At 39.1% G+C, this 14,086-nt stretch overlaps 1 protein-coding gene across 1 annotated transcript; it reads right to left on the bottom strand.

The window, feature by feature from the left end:
- Positions 1-2,547: 2,547 nt before the first annotated feature.
- Positions 2,548-13,190, bottom strand: LOC139693194 (uncharacterized). The gene is made up of 5 exons (XM_071591296.1): positions 13,101-13,190; positions 9,986-10,464; positions 6,115-6,214; positions 4,296-4,385; positions 2,548-2,600 (listed from the first exon to the last, which is right to left on the bottom strand). The coding sequence occupies exons 2-5, from the start codon at positions 10,421-10,423 to the stop codon at positions 2,548-2,550; spliced, it is 681 nt and encodes a 226-aa protein (XP_071447397.1). The 5' UTR covers positions 10,424-10,464; positions 13,101-13,190.
- Positions 13,191-14,086: the final 896 nt, after the last annotated feature.

Genomic DNA, 14,086 nt, shown 5'->3' with positions numbered 1-14,086 from the left:
CAGCCATTCCAATGTAAGACATATTTTTCGTGATTTTCGCTTGAAGACGAAATAAGAGAGCAAGGTCTTTCGGTAATTCGCTTTTTGTATTGTTTATTGGATGGGAAGAAATGCGAGGAGATGAAAGCAAAGTTGGATGCTGTTGGATGGGGACACTTCACTTCATGCCATCTATGACCATAGTTAGATGTTGGTTCAACGAATTTAAAGATGGGCGAACATCCGTTTTTGATGAGGAGCGACCAGGACGCCCTGCAGACGTGGTTATACCGAGGAAATCATTCAAAAAGTCCACGCCCTGATTCTCGCTGATCAACCAACGAAAGTGCGCGAAGTAGCAGAGACTATATATTTTTCTATACATATATTATTATTATTATAAGGTAATCTACCGGTTAATGTATGTTTTTCGATGGACACAGCTACGAAATTAACATTTTATTACTCCTAACAAAACACAAAATCCAGCATCCTACTCTACATCAGGTCCCTCTTCATCTCTGAGTACTTTCTTCCTCCCTTCATCCCGTCCAACAACCCTATCCTGTTCCTTCCCTTTCCTTGTCTGCCTAGCATTCTCCCCTCTATTACAGTCTTCAACAACCCACTATTGCCGGTGAATACCCCCTTCATCCATTCTTCATCTGCCTCCTCCTTAGTAATATCTCCCTACAAACCCCTCTCTTCGCCCACCATACCAAACACTTCCTCGTTTGTTTTCCTTCTTTCGGTCCATTTCACCTTCTCCATTCTTCTCCCACGCCCACATTATATCTACAATAGCCTCCAATCTATGTCCATCCTCCTGCTTCAATGACCACGTTTCCATAGCCACATATAGGACTACACTCCATATCAAAGTTATCTAATGAGTCTTTTCTTAATATCCATACTCAACGCCCCTCTCATCTTAACTCCCTCGTCCTTGTGTGAAAGCCTCTTTGCCTAGCGCAATTCTTCTCCTTAAGTCCCAACTACTCCGACTGTGTTGTGTGTTGGTCCAAAACACTTCCGAGATACGTAAATATATATATATATGCATCTTAAAATATTTATATATATATATATATATATATGCATCTTAAAATATTTATATATATATAGGAACACGTATAAGGGACGAACACAATAGAGGTGGGGAAGGCGGAATCGAACGGATCACAAGAGTAAAAATATTTCCTCAACCGGGACTCGAACACCGGATCTTTCCACTTGCCGGGCGGATGCTCTTAACCACTTGAGCTATCGAAGATATGTAATTTACCCTGAGATCCATGGGTGTTATATGTCGCCAAGCGCCCCGATTCTTTAGCCAAGAGATGGCGTCAAGGGGCTGTTTCACCCACCAAAGGAGGGTAAAGAATCGGGGCGCTTGGCGACATATAAGACCCACGGATCTCAGGGTAAATTACATATCCTCGATAGCTCAAGTGGTTAAGAGCATCCGCCCGGCAAGTGGAAAGATCCGGTGTTCGAGTCCCGGTTGAGGAAATATTTTTACTCTTGTGATCCGTTCGATTCTGCCTTCCCCACCTCTATTGTGTTCGTCCTTTATACGTGTTCCTATCCCTTTTCCTTATATATGTTTCTGTATATATGAGTATTTATTCGCCGTTTGGCGGGATTTTGTGTTTGAATATATATACGAGGGTCATCCGGAAAGTAGTACCCGTTCGTGCCGCATGAAGTGCTGACGACGCGAGTAGCCGCTGGACGAGGTCAGATAGCTTCAGTGGCTTGTCTGCCTTCTCTGAGCCAAGTTGCGTGACGCTAGCATTGCCTGTGTTGTTTCTGTGATTGTTTACAATGTTTAAAAAAATTGAGAACGCCGCCAGTTGTGAAGTGAGGCCAGTGATTAAATTCCTCAATGCAAGAAACGTTCGCCCATGTGATATTCATCGCCAATTAAAGGAGGTGTATGGAGACAATGTAATGGACGAGTCGTCTGTTCGGCGGTGGTGTCGCAACTTCAACATGGGGGGGGGAACACACACGACGATGAGCGTTCGGGGAGACCGTCTGTCATTACAGACCAACTGGTGAGCTCAGTTGACGAATTCGTGAGGAACGATCGGCGCGTCACAATTGATGACATCTGTGAGCATTTTCCCAATGTTTCTCGAACAATTGTTCATGAAATTGTTAAACACCATCTGCATTATGCAAAAATTTGTGCAAGATGGGTCCCTCGCGTATCTCAATGAGCTGGCGGCGAAGGACTATGCAGCAGGAATACAGAAACTTGTCACACGTTATGACAAATGCCTTAATTTGCTTGGAGATTATGTTGAGAAGTAGTTTAAAGTATCCTCTTTCAAATAAAATTTTTTATGTTTGTTAATATTTACTTTTGTGTCTTTATTTCACGAACGGGTACTACTTTCCGGATGACCCTCGTGTATATATATATATATATAATTAAAATATTGGATAATTAATTGTCCAAATGTAAAGGTAAGATCATATTTCCACATGTTTCAAACAGTTTTTCCCGTTAAATAGCACAAATTACTTCATTACTGAGCAATTAGGCAGAGAATTGGTGGGTCATACCTCAGAAGCCGGCGCCCGCAACCGTGGTTTATCCATACCGGTCCTGTCTGAAAGAGAAATAAAACATTTATAAAAAGTGGTTCCACACAATAATTTCCTTAATGTAACATTGAATACATCGGTTTCCCAACTCCAAATTTAAATTCCTTTTAAGAGTTTAACATTCTAAATAATAACACACACCAACAAATGACACCATGACGCAATGGACACCATTCAGAGCACATTATTCAGAGAGCACATTGATATGTTTGCCGTTGTATCTGTATAATTAATAAATTCAAATCACCTTTCATCCTATGATCATCACAACCCTCCTCCTTATTATTATTATATTCCTAACAGATCCTTGTCCCTTTTTGCGACTATTTCCAATATATATTCCCGATATAAAATGCAATGAAATGAGTGATGATAATGATGATTGAGGGGACATTGTACGTGTCATATCACACTTTGGGGCACACGAGATGATAATAATGAGTGGAGAGGAGACAGACAAGAAATAAATAATAATAAAGCAAAGAAGAAACGACGATATAGAAAACTACTACAACTGCTAATTAAATAAGAAGAACCTTAATAAGAACTGAACTGCCTTTAAATAAGAGGAGGAGGACTTCCAAAGGGGAGGGTGCCTTATTATTAAACAGTGGAAATGAACATAAGAAGAAGAAGATGGAATATATATATAATAATAAGAAGAAGGCATAGATACCCATTACTACGAATTGACAGAGAGAGTACTTTGAAGAAGGTATACAGGGTTCGTCCGGAAAATAAGTGTACCGACTCCTGGGCTGGGCGTGCCGCTCCAGGCGTGCCCAGCACCGCTCTGATGGGCTGCGATTGGAGGGGGGTATGTTGGCAAGCGATGCTGAAAAAGGCAGTCGGCTCTGAGCTGTGGCGTAGTGAGGAGCTCTGTTAACGCGAACCTCCACGCTCGACCCACGTCACAGAAAACGCGATGCCGAACTTTTTGGAGCAGCGTTATTCCATCAAATTTGCGGTAAAGCTTGGGAAATCGTCTACCGAAACTGTCGGTATGATTCACCAGGCTTACGGGGAGTCAGCCATGTCCAGAAACATGATCTTTCGGTGGCACAAGATGTTCGTGGAGGGCAGAGAAGAGGTCGACGACGAGTCTTCGAGAGGTTCCCGATGATGCCTTCGCGGGAGCGTTCCAGGAATGGGAACGCCACTGGAACAAGTGTATCGACTCACAAGGGTCCTATTTTGAGGAATATTAGCTTAAGATATGTAAAAGTGTAATAAACTTTTTTTCATGAGCTCAGTACACTTTTATTTTCCGGACGAACCCTGTAGACACCGAAATCATTTATGTGTGTAGACTATAAATTTAAAAGCGAAATAAAGTCTTGATGGCCTCAGTTCGCGTATGTATTAGACAGAATAGTAACTCGGGATGATGGATGGCATAAAGGGAGGAGGAAGCAAGTATATTTGGTGAGACAAAGAGATGCTTGTTCGCAGAGTAGAATTTGGGGATGTTTTGGTAGGAAGAAACAAAAGGGAATTGTCCCCATATCATCTGCTATCTTGCATCAATCCAAAACCTACCTAAACCAGTTGATCATTGATTATAATATTAACTTTACCCAAGTACTATCAGTAATGGAAATATGTCTACAATAAGCCGCTAGTCAAAGAGGTGGGACGATAAACCTTTGATGATAGAGGACACATTTCAGTAATGCCAACACAACTTAGCAAGCCGTTACCTTTCGTCCTGGGCCTTCCTCGCCACCCGTCACTTCTCCTGCTGATAATATCCGTCCGGCCAGTGGCATCATCGCCTGTTTCCATCCTCCCTTCGGGGAAAAAAGAGAGAAGAATACATTGTTAACGCTGCATAATGGTGGAAGGACAAAGTTAGCAAGCTCTGATTGGTCCGAGAGGTATTGAACAACCCAAAGTAGTCGGGGCGGGACTCTAAACTTTACTGCAAAACTGATCTCACTGGAAGACCACTTTCGTGCATTAATTTATGCGGTATTGGCACAATTTGGCCAACCACTATACAGTTCATCAAGATCTACGAGGGGGGATTCAAAAATAACCGAAATGTAGGCACAGACTCTTTAGTTCTCAATATTTACATGAAATTAAGTTCACCATCAAAGTACTCCCCATTGACCACAATGCACTTATCCAAACAATTCTTCCATTGTTCTGAAACATTTCTGAAATTCATTATTTATCGGGATGTCCTTTTAGGACTTACAGCGATTTTACCTCCTTCACAGTGTCGAAACACTTTCCTTTCATGTCCCTTTTGGGTCTGGGGAATGAAAAGAAGTCACAGGACGCTTTCCTTTCATATCTCTTTATTGAGTATGGGGAACGAAAAGAAGTCACAGGACGCTTTCCTTTCATGTCCCTTTATTGAGTCTGGGGAACGAAAAGGAGTCACAGGATGCTTTCCTTTCATGTCCCTTTATTGAGTCTGGGGAACAAAAAGAAGTCACAGGACGCTTTCCTTTCATGTCCCTTTTGAGTCTGGGGAACAAAAAGAAGTCACAGGACACTTTCCTTTCAAATCCCTTTATTGAGTCTGGGGAACGAAAAGGAGTCACGGGACGCTTTCCTTTCATGTCCCTTTATTGAGTCTGGGGAACAAGAAGAAGTCACAGGATGCTTTCCTTTCATGTCCCTTTTGAGTATGGGGAACGAAAAGAAGTCACAGGATGCTTTCCTTTCATGTCCCTTTTGAGTATGGGGAACGAAAAGAAGTCACAGGATGCTTTCCTTTCATGTCCCTTTTGAGTATGGGGAACGAAAAGAAGTCACAGGATGCTTTCCTTTCATGTCCCTTTTGAGTCTGGGGAACGAAAAGAAGTCACAGGGAGCTAAATCCAGGTGAGTAGGCAGGTTGGACAATCGATTTCATGCTGGTTTTTGTCTAAAACTACATCACGGAGATGGTGGAATGAGCGGGCATGTTGTCATGATGGAAGAACCAGTCACCTGTGTGCCAAATATCTGCTCTAGAATCCTCTGAATTGAACTCCATGACACTCCAGACATCTCACAGAGTTGATCAATGGTTCTGGATTTGTCTTCGCGAATGAGGGCATTGATTTTGTTGACGTTTTCATCAGTACTCGATGTAGAAGGGCGGCCTGAATGGGGTTGGCAATTTCAATTGACATTTTACCATATTTTAAACATGTAAACCACTCGTAGACTCCGGATTTCCCTAGGGCAGCTTCACCATAAGCAGTCTTGAGCATTACAATAGTTTCTTGTACACACTGGACTCGGGAGTTATGAATGTTACCCGATAATGATGTAGTTACATTGAACGTTAGCAAAGGTGTTTCGTCAGCCAAGGCATGTACTTTAAGGGCAACAAGTTCAATTAAGCTCTGTATCCATCGAAATAAACAAGTTATTGAAATCTGTCCTGACTTTTTTCAATCACACCTTGTAACTTAACGATAAACTTATGGAAAAGTGTTAATTTAATCTCTTATGATGGGTTAGATGCAGGGAAGAGGATACAAATGTACAGGAGGGTGTACTGCCGCTATAACTTACGTTTGAAAAACATCCCTGTCGTGTGCTTATATGCCCTCTGCCTCACACGACTCTCCCATTTGTTGCTGGGATCCTTGTAGTCAAACCACTTAATTCTCACCTGCAAAGAAAGATCCGACAGAGAAATAGAGATGGCAAACACATTAAACAAACAAAGACAAATTGACCATACTTGGACTACAGCTATAAATATACAGGGTCGCACCCAAAAGTGGTAGGACTGATTTTCTCTGGCGCGAACGGAGCAGTGGAGGGGGGTCTGCCTGGCAGGGTAAGGTGGAGGGGGCTCTTAGCAACAGACCGACATCAACCTCAGTCGCCTGCGGGCGGTCGTTGAGTGAGGACACTGTTTTTAGTGAAGCAAGTTTATTGTCCGCATCGAAAAACAAAATGAATCTGAATTTAGAGCAACGTTATTCCGTGTAGTTTTGTGCAAAACTCGGGAAGACGGCAACTGAGACCCTCGATATGATCAAGCAGGCTTAAGGGGACACTGCCTTAAGCCGTTCCACAGTATTTGAGTGGCACAAGTTGTTTGAAGAGGGTAGGGAGCTCGTTGAAGACGACCATCGCTCCAGACGGCAAGAACCAACACGAATGTGGACAGAGTGAGGACACTGCTGAACACAGACCGACGCTTAACCAGTGAAGAAATTGCAGACCAGTTGGGTCTGTCTGCATCCAACATCCAACGCATTATTTCACAGGATTCGGCCATGCGCAAGGTGTGCGCCAAGATGGTGCCGAAAATTCTGAGTGTCGTCAGACAGCTCCTGGCCAAATACGGCGTTGCCACGTTGCCGCACCCACCCTATTCTGCCGATCTGGCACCACCGGACTACTTCTTCTTCCTCCTGATGAAAAGACAGCTCAAGGGATGACGTTTTGACTCGAAAAAAGGTCGTTCAAGAGGCTTCGACGATGGTCATCAACGGCATCCCCAAAGAAAATTTTCAGCGGGCGTACGGGGAATGGGAGCAACGTTATACTAAGTGTGTAGCAGCTCAAGGAGCATACTTTGAAGATTATTAAGTCAATGTAAGTATATTGGCAATAAAATTCTTGTAAAAAAATCAGTCCTACCACTTTTGGGTGCGACATTGTATATATACATTAGTAAGTCATGGTATTCCATGGGATAGAGCTTTGGACGACTGACCGGAGGTTTGATTTCCGGGCAAGACACTCTGGGCACCTGCACCTCAACCCAAGCTATGTAATTTTTCGGATAGTACCAGATCTTCCTGGGAACCCATAACCGGCAGTGTATTAAGGAACTGGCCCCCCTTAATACCCTGATGTGTGAATTTCACACGCCGTAAATACCGGGCTTATCGTACTACAGGGTGAACTCTACCATCACCCATCAACCAAACCGACCTTCCAGGGTTGATTACTACTGTGTTTATGGTTATATGATTTGCTTAATATAATTACTTAATATAGAAAAATGCACAGTATTGAAATTTAGGAACAAACTAGGTGGCGAACGGGATGTAAACTACGAAATTACCAAGTTCAGTAATGACTAAGATTCCAATCAAGTTGAGTATCTGTGGGGGTTGTTCTGACAAACTCTAGCCTTTCATGGGGAGCACTCATCAGGAAAATATGCTAAGGATCTGCTTCAGTAAATAAATTCAGCTGCATTAAACAAGGGTGTTGGTGGGGAAATGTAATGAGAAAGTTTAAAAAAGGAGGTGTTATTTTGCTCCAGTTAGACCTAATTTGTGGGATATGCCGCTAGTATTACCCTTGTGGGATATAGATTTTGGCATAAAGAATTAGATTAAAGTCCAGAGATAATACGTCAGATTTGTCACAAAAATTGTTATGATAAGAACACATAAGTAGGACAGGTCTATTAGGAGGATTTAGGTGGCTGGGATTCACTTGAGATACGAAGATAAAAAGTGGGACTTAAAGACATTAAGAAAGGGCAACCCTGCCTTACACCCCTTCCTAACACTGCCCATCCGGACTCTCCGTTCCCCACCTGCACCTGAGCAGTCTGAGACATGTACAGGTTGTGGATTAGTTTCCAATTTATTCCTATTTTCTGCAATATACTCATTAGTTTTTCCCCATTCACTCTATCAAAGGCTTTTTCGAAATCTACGAAACAGGAAAATACCTCCTGGTTGTGCTCTATATTCCTCTCAATTAATATATATATATACACATACATACATATACATATATATATATATATATGTATATATAATATATATATGTATATAATATATGTATATATATAATATATATATATAATATATATATATATATATATATATATATATATAATATATAACACTTAGCACTAGTGGACACAGACAAAAACACAGAAACACAAAAAAAAGAGACTCACTATTTTTCGAATTTTTGGTGGTCGTTGCCACCTTTATCAAGGAAGAGAGGCACAGAACTCTGTCTGGAACTCTGTTCTGTCCCTCTCCTCCTTGATAAAGGTGGCAACGACCACCAAAAATTCGAAAAATAGTAAGTCTCTTTTTTGTGTGTTTCTGTGTTTTTGTCTGTGTCCACTAGTGCTAAGTGTTATACATTATTATTCACGTCCGTGAGACTTTCAAAAAGTGTTATATATAATATTTATATATATATAAATATATATAGCTGCGTGGGATATATATATATATATATATATATATATATATATATATATATATATATATATATATATATATATCTATCCCAACATATCCTATATATATATATATATATATATATATATATATATATATATATATATATATATATATATATATCCCACGCAGCTAAGGTTGTTCTCAGAATCGTAAACCAAATGATAGAGAGTAGGGCAAATGATTACTTAGGATTATTATTATTATTATTATTAGGGGATGATCAGTTTGGGTTTAGGAAGGGGAGAGGTACGCGTGATGCCATTGCAGTAATTAGATTATTAATCGAGAGGAATATAGAACAAAACCAGGAGGTATTTGCCTGTTTCAAATGATTATAGAAAAGCCATTTGATAGAGTGAAATGAGAAAAACTCTTGAGTATTTTGCGGAAAATAGAGATGGATTGGAATAGGGAAAGGAGGCTAATCCACAACCTGTACATGTCTCAGACTGCTATTAGGTGCAGGTGGGGAACAGGGAGTCCCAATGGGCAGTGTTAGGAAGAGGTGTACGGCATGGGGTGTATCCCATTATCACCGTTGCTGTTCAAACTGTATGCAGAGAAAATGATTAAAGAGGATTGGGAAGAACTGGAGGTAGGAATGAAAGTGGGCGGGGAATTCGTATAAAATAACTCTATAATAAATTATAGAGTTCACCCAGTAAAATAAGCCGTATTTACGGCCTTTAATAGTTCACTGTGCCGGTTATGGAAGACCTCACCAAGTATTTTGCCCCGTTAAAGATCACATAGCTTGGATGAAGCTGCAGGTGCCACCAGAGAGGCTTATTGGTTAATAGGAATCCAAACCGGGCCCTCTATCTAGTTAAAAAGACCAACCCTCTACCCCCTGGACCACCGCGACCCACATATATATATATATATATATATATATATATATATATATATATATATATATATATAAAATATATATATAATATACATATATATATATATATATATATAATATACATATATATATATAATATACATATATATATTTATATATAATATACATATATATATTTATATATAATATACATATATATATATGATATACATACATATATATATATATGTATATTATATATATATATGTATATTATATATGTATATTATATATATATATATGTATATTATATATATTTTCTCGCTCCGCAATATAAGGAGAGTATCACTTCAAGCAATGCCAAAGTCCTCCTCACCTGCTCGAGGTTTCGGTGTATGCAAGGGTTGACCTCGTTGACTTTCTCCGCGACCTCCTGCCAGAAGAGCCACCGATACTTGGGCGACTCCCCTTCCTTGTACTCCCCAAAGAGCGCCTCCTTTCGCAGCTCAACCTCCTGAACGAGGACCTTCATCTCGGCCGCAGTGAAGTCGTCCCACCCGAATTCTTCATCCTCCTCTTCTTCCTTCCCCACCGAAGACACTTTCACACTCTCACTACACTTCCTCTTCTTCCCCAACGCCAACTTCCCACCACTAACAACGCCTCCCACTTTCGCCTTCGATTTGGTATCATCCAAGGCATCCTTTGACTCCGTACCGCTCGGTACATCTGTGCCGCTGGATTTCGTCTCCGTGCCGGAATCTCTCTTAATTTCGACCCGAGATGTAGAACTGTGACCCTCCATCTCGGCCATTTCAAGCGTAAACCATTCCTAGGAAGACGTCGCCTCCCACACTGCAAAAGATTGTCATTTAAACAGGGTGTAAATACATAGGTATGTCTTGAGACATTGTATTTGGTTTTTACCTCGCAAAAACCTTAACAATATTTTGAAAAGAGGTTTAAAAATATCCCGAATATAAGTCCGCAAAGAAATAAGCTGTGAGAGAATGAAAGTTACCGTAGGAATGAAAAGTAAAAATCATTGAAAATATCCGCCATAATACGTAGCATACATAAAATAATATTTATTTCGACTCTATTTTGTTTTTCAAATAATCGCTTTTGAATTCCCGGTTGCTACGTTACGCGATAAAAAATAAAAGAAACAAGATCAGCGAACACTGAGTAAACCTAATTAATATTTATAGCAAGAATATATACTGAATAAAATAAAACCTAATTACCGGTAATAACTTTTGAAAACAATACGGAAAGACAGACTTGAACTTAAACTTACCTGTTTCAAGGCAAATAACTGATACGTCGGTTATATGTTCATTCTTCTGTAAAACACAACAAATTATAACATACTTTCAGGGCATTATAGGTCTGTTTTTAAATTAACCGTTGCATTAACCTACGATAACTTCGTCTATTTAGGAGTAATGCACATTTCGTATACTTCGTAGGGTAAGAATATGTATATATTTCGTAAAGTAATGATATTCGTATGCCTCGCATATTTTTGATTAATGTACTTGACATAATATTAAAAAATCTATCCGCGGAGGGCCTGTGGAATGTTACGATGAGATTAGCTGAAAAACCAGCACGAAGTTGCACATGTTTATTGAAGAAAAACAATTTTATACACGGGAAACACACTGTCAAAATCTTCCACACAGTTAAAACGTGCAATCATTAAGTTGGAAATTATAATCCATCGAGATTGAAGTATTAATATTGAAATATTGTCACCTCAAAGCCTGCAGATAAGTTTGATTACCGACACGTAAAAAATATAAATACATAAATCGATCTTTTCTTGAGCTATCACATCCTGAATGACACTATTTCTATTTCAAAACTCTCTCAAACTGTACTCCGGTTAAGGTATTTCTTATTTGTGTCCTATTAAGCGTAAAAGTGGAATAAGCGCTAAATTTTGGTTTATTCGGAGATTAGCACATTCAAATCAATGGAATCTTAATCGCACCGCCTGAAATAACATACACAAAAGCATTGATTGCACCGTGGTCGTCATTTGTCTTTTTATCGCCATACAACAATCTTTAAAGTGGAGTTAACAGGTATTGCGACGAAAATATTCCCTTTATTACGGTTCTTACAAAAACATTACACCGTAAAACTATAAGCCTATGTCCGCAATTTGAGGCGAATTAAAGATTTCACCGAACCACAACCTGAAACTCCGAAATGCGGAAGGTTTATAGATAATAATAAATAGAACATGCCGACTTCCAACATAATCACTGCTTCAGATCATTATTCCACAAAAATTGGGGAATTAATCATTAATATTCAACGACGTATTGCTCCGAAAAGTAATCAGCTTCTTATTTTTAACGGAATACACTCTCGGGTTCATTATTATTTAGAAAATTCAACAAAATAGTAGTTTGAAAAAACAATTTCTTTTTATACTAGAATTCACAGATGACGAAAAGCTACCCCAGCGTTTTTAACACAAATCATTTCAAGTATTAAGACAAGCAACGGTTGTTAAAAACGTCTTCAAGAGCACCGACCATTACATGACTATTCCCTGAAAATATCCGTTCACATCGAACTAAAAACTATGATAGAAAAACTTAAGTCTTGAAATACGAGACACACAAGTTATAAGATTAAACCCATGAATTTGACGAGAAAACCTATGTCGTCATTTGGTAGCCATTCGTAAACCGCGCGAACTGTTTTCCAGTTTCGTGGAAGTAATTTCAAACAAGCATTGATCCAAATAATTCAATTTTCTTTATTCATAACACCATCAAAATGACATGCCGCGGTACGGTTTTTCTTCCAAGCTTCTCAAAGGCATCTGTGGTATCACAAATGGCATCCGACGTAAACAAAACCATAGACCGACGTTAATTCACTTCAACGAAATAACTAACGATGCCAATTTTCGGAAGCCTTATAAAATAAACCGAAAACCACTAGCTACGGGTTGACTTCACGTAAGTATTAATATATGAGGCATGAAAATTTGATACCAAAGCAAAATCAAAAATATTTACATTACTGCACCAACAGATCCATAAACACGACGAAATACATCAAATCGTATTTCCCACAAACATCGAGGTTATTCGTAAAACCAACGGTAAGTTTTTCTATACATAAACACACAATTTTTGTAGTCGTAGATCGTAAATGGTACGCACACGACGTACACATTCATAGTAAACAAATTGGTGTAAAATTCATATCTTTTTATGTACATTCGTGAATTCAATTTGAGAAAACCCGCGCGAATTCCAATATCACAGGTACAGGGACACATTTGAGATGTTTAGACAAGATGATACGCTAGTCGTAATGCGAGGGACGTAATAAAAAGACGAGCACAAGATGAAAATATGTTGACCTGAACAAGTTAGTGAGATTTGTACTATCAAAATAGTATGTTGACACGTATTTAAACCAGAGAACACGATTATTACAAATTGGTCACCTGTATTTACCTCCTTATCTTCTAAATTGGTGGTTTTCTGCGACAGAGAGAGTGTAAAATGTATAGAAAAGATGAAATTTTCCCTCTCAAACTTGAGTCAACGAACCCTTCTTTGAAGACGCATATCCGCCATGACAGTTATGCTATCCTTCCTTCTACTTCGTCACGGCTTTTCAATTTATTATTTTAACGAAAGTATTAAAATTAAAAGCCGTGCACTGAAAATTAATATTATTTTATGACCATTAATTTGCCACCTACTTTAATTTTATTTTTTGCCGAATACAGTAATATCGAAGTTCAGAATCGGACCGATATACAACTATTCCAAGTTTAAAAACAAAAACTATTACACCTTAACACGTATTTAAAATAATAATTTATAATAACTAAATAATTAAATTAATATTTGTTTAAATATTAATTTTTGCTATTTATATCGAACCTTTGTGATATCGATAGACGGGTTTACTATGGTGTTGACATCTTCGGGATTTTCTGTTAACTATAATGCCTTATTTCAAACCTCTCTTGTTTTAATCGAACGGAATCTATCGATTTATTCTGATATTACACGAAATATGGTTGATGTTTACAAGACGACACGTATGGTTACATGGAATTAAAATAGTATTTTCTCCCATAGACAGACAAACGGTGACAGAGGAATAGCAAAAGCATCTTCTTCGGTATTTTGCTGGACCGAACATACCATTAAAACAACCATAGAGGCAGTAATCAACCCTGGAATGTCGGTTTAGTATGGGTGATGGTTGAGTTCACCCAGTACTACAACCTTGGAGGCTCATCAATTAATATATTAATGTGGGTGTGTGGAGAATGGACCGAAAGAAGGAAGACAAATGAGAAAGTATAGTATAGGTATGGTGGGTGAGGTGAGGACAGAGGGGTTTGTCGGGATATATAACTAAGAAGGAGGAGGAAGATGCAAGAATGGATGAAGGGCGTATTGATCGGATGTTAAGAAAAGACTCG

Source organism: Hetaerina americana, unplaced genomic scaffold (assembly GCF_022747635.1).
Source record: "Hetaerina americana unplaced genomic scaffold, ioHetAmer1.1.p SCAF_45, whole genome shotgun sequence".
NCBI lineage: Eukaryota > Metazoa > Arthropoda > Insecta > Odonata > Calopterygidae > Hetaerina > Hetaerina americana.
The sequence above is the reverse complement of the archived record's forward strand: the minus strand, read 5'-3'. Positions and strand labels throughout refer to the sequence as shown.

Coding starts and splice junctions, on each gene's coding strand:
- LOC139693194 (XM_071591296.1), bottom strand. CDS start 10,423: ATGGCCGAGATGGAGGGTCACAGTTCTACATCTCGGGTCGAAATTAAG. Junction 6,215..9,985: donor TACACCGAAACCTCGAGCAG/GTGAGGAGGACT, acceptor CTTTCTTTGCAG/GTGAGAATTAAGTGGTTTGA. Junction 2,601..4,295: donor AGGAAGGCCCAGGACGAAAG/GTAACGGCTTGC, acceptor TTTCTCTTTCAG/ACAGGACCGGTATGGATAAA.